At 40.5% G+C, this 10,000-nt stretch overlaps 2 protein-coding genes across 2 annotated transcripts in view; both read right to left on the bottom strand.

Annotated features, from left to right (window-relative positions):
- LOC113815619 (UDP-glycosyltransferase UGT5) overlaps positions 1-193 on the bottom strand; it is a 9,572-nt gene extending 9,379 nt beyond the window's left edge. Inside the window, exon 1 of the mRNA XM_027367643.2 lies at positions 118-193. The gene's annotated coding sequence lies outside the window, so the exon portion shown is untranslated. The remainder of the gene's footprint in view (positions 1-117) is intronic.
- A 3,202-nt stretch (positions 194-3,395) lies between these two features.
- LOC113810405 (UDP-glycosyltransferase UGT5) overlaps positions 3,396-10,000 on the bottom strand; it is an 8,351-nt gene continuing 1,746 nt past the window's right edge. The window contains exons 4-8 of the mRNA XM_070140321.1: positions 7,785-8,018; positions 7,299-7,463; positions 4,454-4,676; positions 3,973-4,192; positions 3,396-3,828 (exon numbers count right to left, since the gene is read on the bottom strand). Coding sequence (XP_069996422.1) covers positions 3,543-3,828; positions 3,973-4,192; positions 4,454-4,676; positions 7,299-7,463; positions 7,785-8,018 — 1,128 coding nt within the window. The 3' untranslated portion in view covers positions 3,396-3,542. The remainder of the gene's footprint in view (positions 3,829-3,972; positions 4,193-4,453; positions 4,677-7,298; positions 7,464-7,784; positions 8,019-10,000) is intronic.

The raw sequence follows: 10,000 nt of genomic DNA, 5'->3' as shown, positions 1-10,000 counted from the left end.
ATTCTGATGACACAAAACATATAACTTTCGTTTGTAACAATTCATAGTATCATAATTTACTACCCGGATGGGCAAATCGTTAGCCAATTTTCGTAAAAAACGAAAAAGTCAGTCTACCCTTTCAGCGCTGAAATGCGTCTGCACCCGTCAACAAAGCCAACTCACAACTGCTTGTGGTGAAGCCTTGCACGGCACCACCTACTAGAGGTCAGAGTTGCCATATGGCATTTTTCAGAATTCTCACGGCAGAAGCCTTTTTTTCTTTGGAATTTTATATTTGCTTATGCGATTCCCGTAGGAAAAAAATCAAGATAACAAATGTTTTTTTTATCAGTCACTAGGCACTTGGCTGAAAGAATCTGGTCTGTATTTAGTAACTGTGACTTCTGCTTTCCTCACTCTTGCCCGTCAGCATGACAAACATTCGATGGCCATTGCCCTTGGGTATGGTATGAGATAGACGATAAGATCATCTTCGCACCTAATCTTTAAGGCATCGTGATAAGCTCGGTACAGATCGAGAGATTTAAAAAAATATATTTACCCATATAATCAGTACTCATTCTCCGCCATGAAACTATCATAAACTACAGTAGAGATGTCGTGCCACATTATTAGAACCGAAGAAATATACCAAGTTGGGGAGGTATATGTAGAGGGCAGATATAGACAAATTAGACAGATAGAGTGAGCAATGGCACGTTGCTTGGTATGCTATGCCATGTAATTGGTAATTTCCTATCTAGTTTCGGAGAGGTCGTTAAAAGATGTTTGTAAGCTTGCCTTGCTCATAATAACTAAGTTTACCCAATTTTGAAACCGTTGACTTATTCAGCAATACTGTGACCTTGCGGCGCGTTCTACGTTTGGGAGTAATTACACTCTATTTTGTTTTCACCTCAATGGCATTTTACTTTAAAACAAAATCTCTTATACTGACGTGAATGTAGACAGCGTATCCACGCACGATAGCCAGCTATTATTTATCTTCTTTTTAGTTGAAAAAAACCGAAGCGGTAACTCACCGAATACGGGCGATGCCAAGCACATTCTGCCTTGTCGCTAATCATTACACACGCAGAGGACAACAAAGGTATATACGTTTTACACACATCTTTATGCCATTCATCACGATCAATTAACATCCGAATTCCAGTTATTAGGAGCATCATTACTTAAAAGAACGCGGATGACGGGAGATACGCCCCTCCCCCTTTCTTAGGAAAGTGATCAGTCCCCCTCCGCCAGTTTGAGATGAATAAAGGGAGAAAAAATGACCGCTGAAATAACTGAACTCTCCAAGAAAAGAAACGAAAATATTAGAAGAACGAAAGATATTGCATACTATTGTCGACAAAAGCGGGGTATGCTGGTTACTGCGATAATCAAGTAGTGTTACGTGAGCCGTAGCTAGTTCGACGACATCGTCCCGTTATCACTTATTTTGTCGTGGAGAATTGCGGTGACAGTGCATTCAGAATACGAAAAAAATATTGATGTTCATAGGTTTCTCTAATCTGCTGTACTTTTATTGGGAGGTTACGGATGCAATGTCTCCCCCCCCCCCCCTTCAAATAAGTTTCTTGTGCCTCTTTAACTCGTTGTGCTCCTTTCGCTGCCATCCTTTCATGCGTGTTATCACCGCTTCCATTGTATCTTGATAACGCACGGCAGTGGACCTATCTCTCTCTGTCTGTCTGTCTGTTTGTTCCCCCCCCTTTCTCTCTGTCAGTGTTTGACAATGCACTGGACCTATCTCTCTCTGCCACTGTCTCTGTCTGTCTGTTTGCCCCCCCCCCTTTCTCTCTGTCAGTGTTTGACAATGCACTGGACCTATCTCTCTCTGCCTGTCTGTCTGTCTGTTTCTCCCCCCACCCTTTCTCTCTGTCAGTGTTTGACAATGCACTGGACCTATCTCTCTCTGCCACTGTCTCTGTCTGTCTGTCTGTCTGTTTGCCCCCCCCCCTTTCTCTCTGTCAGTGTTTGACAATGCACTGGACCTATCTCTCTCTGCCACTGTCTCTGTCTGTCTGAGTGTCTCTGTCTCTGTCTCTCTTTCTCTCTCTCTCTCTCTCTCTTTCTCTCCCTTTCTCCCTCCTCCTCTCTCTCTCTCACTCGCTTTTTCCTTCCTGTCCTTCCTCAGTCGAGGGCAGTCTCTCTATATTTCGTATAACTTACCAAGTGATTTCGACATTAAATAGGTCATAAATTAACAAATGCAGACCTCAAGTAATACATGTTTTGAATAATCACCCATATTTAAAGGAACTTGGTCTGTCCGAAGAAGTTAATCTCGATTTTATTTTTTTTTTCTCGTATAATGACTCGGAAATTCGTGTACCATATCGGCAGAGAAGATAAACAAAGGTCATTCCTATTCTGAGGGACACAGTGCACCTGCATATATGTAACATACGTTGTTATTTCTGACAGAAAGAGTTTTATCACAACCAATGAAAATTGCTTCGTTGTAGTACCATTATCTGTGTAACTGGCACCAAGTTTGCTTCGTTGTAGTAACATTACCTTCGCCAAGGAGGTTGTGTTTGGTAGCGTTAGTTTATTTGTTTAGTCATTGGTTAGAATGATAACGCAAAAAAAAAAATGTTAAGAACAGATTTTTTTTTTTTTTCTTTTTTTTTTTTTTTTTTACCAGATGTGTGTCTTACTCCAGATATTTTTTTTAATGATTCATTAGCACTGCGAGATAGAGACAACAAACTTTTTTGTTACTAAAATCAACTCAGAATCAAAACATTCTACAGCTATGCCTCGGAAACCACGGTGGAAATAAGAAAAGCATATTAATTTTTCACCACCACAATGAAATAGTAAAAAAAAGCAAAATCCATTTTGTTCTCAGCACTGCACTCTAGGCGTACGTCACCAGTGTACTTGAGAATGGGATGAATTTAATGTAATTCTTCAAATGTGTGGATATTTTTATTGCGTCAGTGACCCCATTGCCTTGGCGGAGGTATGCGCTCTCTAGTAAGCTATGTACCTAACACTGTTTTGCTTTAATACCATTACTTGTGTAATTACCGTGTTTTGTTGCTTTATTATAAATTTACGTAACATTTATATTTGTGATTCCTATGACAAGTACGATCTTCTGATACACTGAAGCGTTCATGTACGTAATCAAGTTTCTTGAAGAAAATCATGTTAAAATGAATATAAGCCATTAGGTAAGGTCGTGCCAAATCACCACCATATATATATATATATATATGTATATATATATATATATATATATATATATATATATATATATATATATATATGAGAGAGAGAGAGGGGGGGGGGAGCTGCACACATATCCTAAATAATTCCTCAATAACGTAAAGCAAACTATCATGGCTCGTTACAGAATAGGCAAATAAAATACGTCGTTTTACAAAGTACACTTTATTGTCATAAAAAATATTTACACAAGGAAAACGTACATCTAGTCAACGAAACGAAAAAAAAAACAAATACAACAATAAAAATGCTGAAATACCGATAAATCTAGAGAATGAAAGCATCAACGAGGAAACTCACTCCCTCTTCCTCTTGCCTGCGCTCCGGGACCCGAGGACCCGCGAGCAGACGGCTCCCACGAGGCGGCGGAGCACGTACACCGCCACGACCACGGCCACGTGCAGCGCCAGCAGCACGTCCAGCATGAGGAACTCGACCCACGACAGCGTCGCCGCCGGAGACCGCAGCCGGGGGGCGCCCTTGTGCCGGATCACGTACTCGGTCCAGAACACCGCGCGATCCTTCGGGCTCTCGGGCTGGTCGCGGAGGGGAGCCCGCACCTCTGCGGCCCTGGCTTTGTATCTGCGGTTGAGGGCTCGCTGTCAGTGAGGCTCTGAGGCCTCAAGGAATGTGCAGAAACCATGTCTATGTGTGAGAGTCAGATAATTCAGTATTAATGAATAAAAACCTACAAAAGTCCTGCACATTCTAGCTGAAAACCCTTACTTGGGATTCGAGATAATTTCCTGGAGACTGTTGACGATGAGCTCGACCGTCAACTCCTCCCACTCAAGCATCAGCCCGAGGCCGTTGTTCTGTATGTTCATGCCATTCTTGGGCTGATCCGCAAAGATGGGGATTGCGAGGACTGGCGTAGAGTGGTAGAAGGACTCCTGAGTGCTGAGGAGTCCTCCGTGGGAGATAAAAACCCGGACGTTTGGATGAGCTGAAACACCAATGGTAAAACACATGAGCAACCCCATTCTAGGGTTCTCCATTGCGGTTAGTTATCAAAAACAACAATAATCCTTACCCTGTTTCCTATTGAAATTTATAAGATTTAATTGCTGTGCCATTGTTTTCCTTGTCCATTTACTATGATGCTCATGAAGATTATCATCAGTAATACTAATAGTATTGCCAATGGGTATCTTGAGAAAAAAAAAATGTAAATCTTGCACTTCAGAACCAGCCAAGGTCAACTCACCGAGAATATCCTGCTGCGGCAGCCACTTCCGCATTAGCACGTTGTCAGAGATGCCCTCCAGCACCTCCTCGTACTTCCAGATGACTCGCTGTTTGAGCTGCTTGAAGGCCTCCACGAACATATCTCGGTACTTCGTGGGCATCGACTGACCCTGAGCCACGGAGCCGAGACTGAAGTACACGACGCCCTCTGATCCTGCGCCACTGATCCACGACTCTAAATCCTGTAGGATACGTGTCTACTGACAAACGACCACTTACAAATCCAAATAAATCCAGATCAGCATCGGCTACCATCGATATTCCATTTCATTTCTGTGCTCATCGATAATACCTTGGAGTTGTGGTTCTCCATCTAGCATAGAACCAAAGACTATCTACGAAAGACCGTAAAGTCGAGCAAAATCCTGTGAGTAATGCGGCGTCGGCGCAATAGATGACGTTAGTGAGCATCTCGTGACGTCATCTCATACCCGTCTGTTAACATAGGAGCGGGAAAATTGTTCTGACAGTTCCGACATGGTAATTAGTTGTTTCTTGTGCAAATGCTTCGTTGATGAGATCTGAGTACCACTTCCATCAACAATCTTAATTTGTTAGTCCCATTAGTAGGGGAGGGCATGAAGTATATCAGGGAAATTATGGGGTAAAACAGGCTTAAATAAGAAGAATAGCGAACAAAAACAAAAAAACTAGCCCAAAAATGGCTAAAAACCGGCTAATGAAACTCTACGCACTTGCGCACCAAAATTCGAAAAACTCTACGGTAATACAACGCATCTTTCGGTAAAATCTACGGGATTTCGCACCTTTCAAGCATAAAAAACGTCCTAACCCATAACCCAACCTAACCTAGCAATTTATGGTGCCGTGACTAGGCGTGCCCTTCGGGCACTGCCCGAGGGGAGGGTTGATGGGGGGCAAGCCCCCAACACCCCCCGGGACACATTCTCTTCACCTCGGTATGTACGGCAAGATAGAGCTACATCCATACTGTAAACAATAAACCAAATACCTTTATATATTGAAAGACCGAACTGTCAATTTTCCTTCGCTTCTTTCGGTCGGTCGTGGATCGTCGGTCGCTTCGTTTTTATCGCTTTTTTCGGGATTTGGGGTACTTGATGCCCTTAGAAATGGAACTGCGATAGTTATTGAGGTCTTTTTCTTCTTCGTTGCCACTGCATAGTCTTAGGAATAACCTAGAATCGACGCAACACCGAAAACAAAACATTTCTTACCGGCTCTCTGCCACCGACTACCCGCGAATCCACCTGTCAGAACTGGCGGCGAGAAACGCGAAAATACGCATGCGCAGAAGATCCTTCAGACCGATTCCCGTTAAAACCTGAATTATCAATCTTAAAACACGTAAATGAGGTATAAAAACATTAATAAAGGTCTTTGAAAGCATAAATATGGAACGGCAGACACTGATGATTAGCAAAATACCCTTTTCACAATCGCGCAGCAATACATGCACTAGACTGAACAGCGCAGTAATCGGTTCTGCGTCCAGTCCAATGTTTACTTTCGTCATGAAAAGATGATGATGGACTTTGACAAAATTGGGCTCTCCCCTCTGTTCATTTACGTATAGCACCCTTGGGAAGCATTTGCACAAATATTGCCATAGAAGAAAAGTGTCTTGGTTTGTATCGGTCTATCGATTTATATAGGTTTTATCTCCAACTTAGGCACTACCTTATACTGCATATTGTCCGTAATATCTATGCTTTTTTTAGATATAACTTAAGATATGTGACGTTCAGATTGACATAAGCAAGATATAAATTGGATCACATGACGTCATGACGCCCGTCTAAAAAAGTAGAGGCCAAAAATCTACTTTGACATCAATAGAGTGAAAAAAACCCTGTCAGGTTGATTTTGAGTTAGATTATAGTTATCACCAAAATCAACATATATATTGATTGAACAATGATCATGACTTGGTAGATCTGTATAGTAGGGACAAACAGAAATGTAGAGAAAGTAAAATAAGTTCAAATGTTAACAGAACAACGACGGGTGGCCTGTTTCGAGCTCCTAGCCAGAGTATACAAGGTGTAGCAAATGCATTCCAGGCAGCTCCTAGGAAAGGGGTTTAGGGGATAGTCCCCTTATCAAACAAAAACACTTTTTAATGAGGAAATGAATCTCAAAATCATGCGGTCGCAATGCGAAGAATTGAAATAAAAATGTGTATTTCGGCCATTTATTTGTAAAGGTTTTGTTATTATTCTAATAAAGATATTGTAATAATTTTCTTTAATTTATCATACTCAATTTCTATGTATTAATGCATGTTTGTCAATATAATCATATACATTATATGTCACTAATGTTATGTGACTGTAGGCTTATAAGATCAATGTGCCACATGGTTTAATGTGTCCTGTATATGGCAAGTTGTATATGCCGTTTGTATGTCGTGCATGTATGAACTACTAATTTATAGTTGTTAACCAGCCATAAATTGCCGAATGGGCAGGGGAGGGGCGAAAGAATTATATGAAGAAAATAAGTGCTACTACAAAGTCATTATACGATATGAATTATATATATATAGATATTTATATATATATATATAAAATATTAGTAAATAAGCTATTCACAACCCCCTCTGAATAAGTCTGAACTGACCAAGAACATGAACCCGAGTGAGCACACCCCCACCCAGTGAACGACGTCGGACGTTTAGTTGGGCGTCGAGTCAACAGATGGCGCTGGTAGACGACCGGGGAGCTCACATTTTTTAGAATGCGTTAGATATCATGTTTCCTGTCTTTCGTAGACGGTCTTTACATAGAACTTAGGATTCCCTTCAGGAAGACGAATCTCACCTCAGGGAGGGGCTTGCCAGGACGGCAGTGCATGGCCCCCACTTCCACCTGGGACGGCAGCAGAGGCAGAACATCGTTCATTGTGAAGTGGGAGTTCATCAAGGTAAGGCTCTGGTTGCGCTCAATGTCCAGTAGTAACGGGAGGTCCGGGAACTGGGCCGAGATCTGGAGAGACACAGATGTGAACCAGTTTCATATGCTGACTTAACCCTACTGGAACTTGTTTTCTTACCCTCTTGGGACGCGGTTATTGTCTCAATAAACATTAATTACTGATGGATTTAAAACAAGCGAGCATAAAATTTATTAAATGATACAATGGAAATATATATTATTATCTTCGTCCTTCCATATATTTCTTGCCATTACTAGATCTGGAATCCAAGGCAATGAAAACCATTTACTGTAAGCACCGTAATAGCATCTTTTATCAAAATGTAAGCAACGCTGAAAGACCTAGTTTCCCTTCCTCGTCAGGATACTCACCTCCTTCTGTACGGCCGGAACAATGCTCCAATGTCGCCAGTTCACGGCAAACATGATGTGTTGAATCGTGTTCACGAAGCGGTGGAGCATGCTCATAGGTGCTGGGTAAGACTGCATGTAGTTAGGAGCGTAAGAAGGATTCAAGACGTTGCCGAGGACAGCGCTCTGGCGGTAGTCCACACCTGGCGTTGCTATGGTGATGAAGGGCATCTCGTGGGCGAACGGGTACGCGGCCTGAGCGAAAGGTTTAAAGTTTTATCACTGCAGAAACGTCGGTGAATTAATTTTGGTTCCTCATTGATGCCAATACATAATTTTATTTTCTTAAATTTCCCACATCCATTGATGCATTTACTATTACATCTTAAAATTTACATATTACAAGAGCTTTCTTAATCAAAAGTGCTACTGCCGCAAGGATAGCCCTTCTGCTGCCTTTGATTGGCCAGTAGGGCTTTTTCTGTTTAATTTATTATCTATAACTTACGTTACTCACTATTTCGCTTACCAAATATTTGACCAGTACGTTCTTGAATACTTACTATATCCCTTCTGGTAAAGAAACTCAACAAGTGGCAACACCATACTTGAAGCAAATAGAATGTTTATGAATGAATGGTTTTAGACGTTCATGACACTCTGTCTCTCTCTCTCTCTCTCTCTCTCTCTCTTTCTCTCTCTTTCTCTCTCTTTCTCTCTCTCTTTCTCTCTCTCTCTCTCTCTCTCTCTCTCTCTCTCTCTCTCTCTCTCTCTTTCCATTTTAGTGAAGTTAAGGGGTGATATCTACGATGTGACTATGGATGTTTTTTGGCTGTTGATTGGTGGTCTGGGATTTTTTAAAGACTGACATGTCAACTGTTACAATAATTAACTGATTGGCTGACAGACGAAATGCAAACATATTTGGTAATTTCATCTCGCCAACTGAACAGATATATCTTATTTTTATTTTTTTATGGAAACTGGTCTTCCCCTTCCTCCATAATCTTCCATTTTCATTATTCACTCCTAAACTCCACATATGTGACTTTGGAAATAAGGCATAATAACACCAGTATTCAAATCCACAGACGCATGACAAATACCGCCCTATTAAGTCCTCGAAAAAAAAATCAAATGACCAATTGACGTTTATAGAGACATGACCTACTATCCAATACCCAACATGGTTTCAGAAGTAAGCTGTCAACTGAAACAGCATTATTACAGATCGCAAATAAAATCTATGAGAAAATAGACAACCAAATAAACGTGCTTACATTGCGTGCTTGGTAGTGTCAACCACGAAATCCTTCTTAGTAAAGTAATAAATCACAAAATTTATGCATAATGGTTCAGAAGTTATCAAAGTAACAGAACCCAATCAGTCAAAATTGCGAGAATACATCAAAGATGGTATTCTTCGGTTATCCACAAGGATAGTTATTAGGCCCAGTCTTCTTCACAATATTCGTATATCTGTCAACCATAGCCCAAAACTGCCGTCATGTTGAATACGCTGATTTACAATTTCTCCATAATGACTCTGTAAACAAAGATTAATTAACAAAAAAGACTCGAGACATTTGCACGAGTAAAAAGGATACGTTGACACAAATGATAAGATAAATACAGATAAAACAATAAATTTTCACAGGCAAGACAGGCAAAATTTCTGTAAACATTACCTCAGACAGCCACATAAGACCAAGCGTACATATTGACAGATTCATATTAATTGAGAACCATGTCGACAACATCCACAGAAAATTCAAATTCACCTAAGCCATATAAGCAATAGAATCCCCGCCGAAACTAGAATATCGGTTGTAAAAACATTAGCTCTCAGTATAACTGATTATTGTTCAAACACATGGAGTACAACTTACAGAGATCAAATTCAGAAAATTCAAAAATTACAAAACTGCTGAGAGAGGAGCACTTGGTAGCATAAATATGCCCACATTATCCCACACATAAACAAAGTTGTTTAAAAAATACAAAACAAATGCTTGATACTATTAATTATTAAAATAATACTAGTTTTTTATCTATCTGTAGGTAACATAACCTGTGCTTAAACATGGCAGGTAAACTCTACATAAGTCTAAATATCACGTACAGACACTGGAGCATGGAACCAACAACATAAGAAACATTCAGAACTCGGAGACATTCAAAAAGAACTTCAATGAACCTTTAAATTACCAATGAGATCAGGTTTCCAAATATAAAAA

The sequence above is a fragment of the Penaeus vannamei genome, chromosome 26 (genome assembly GCF_042767895.1).
Source record: "Penaeus vannamei isolate JL-2024 chromosome 26, ASM4276789v1, whole genome shotgun sequence".
NCBI classification, from domain to species: Eukaryota; Metazoa; Arthropoda; class Malacostraca; order Decapoda; family Penaeidae; genus Penaeus; species Penaeus vannamei.
This window is presented reverse-complemented; position numbering and strand designations above follow the sequence as displayed.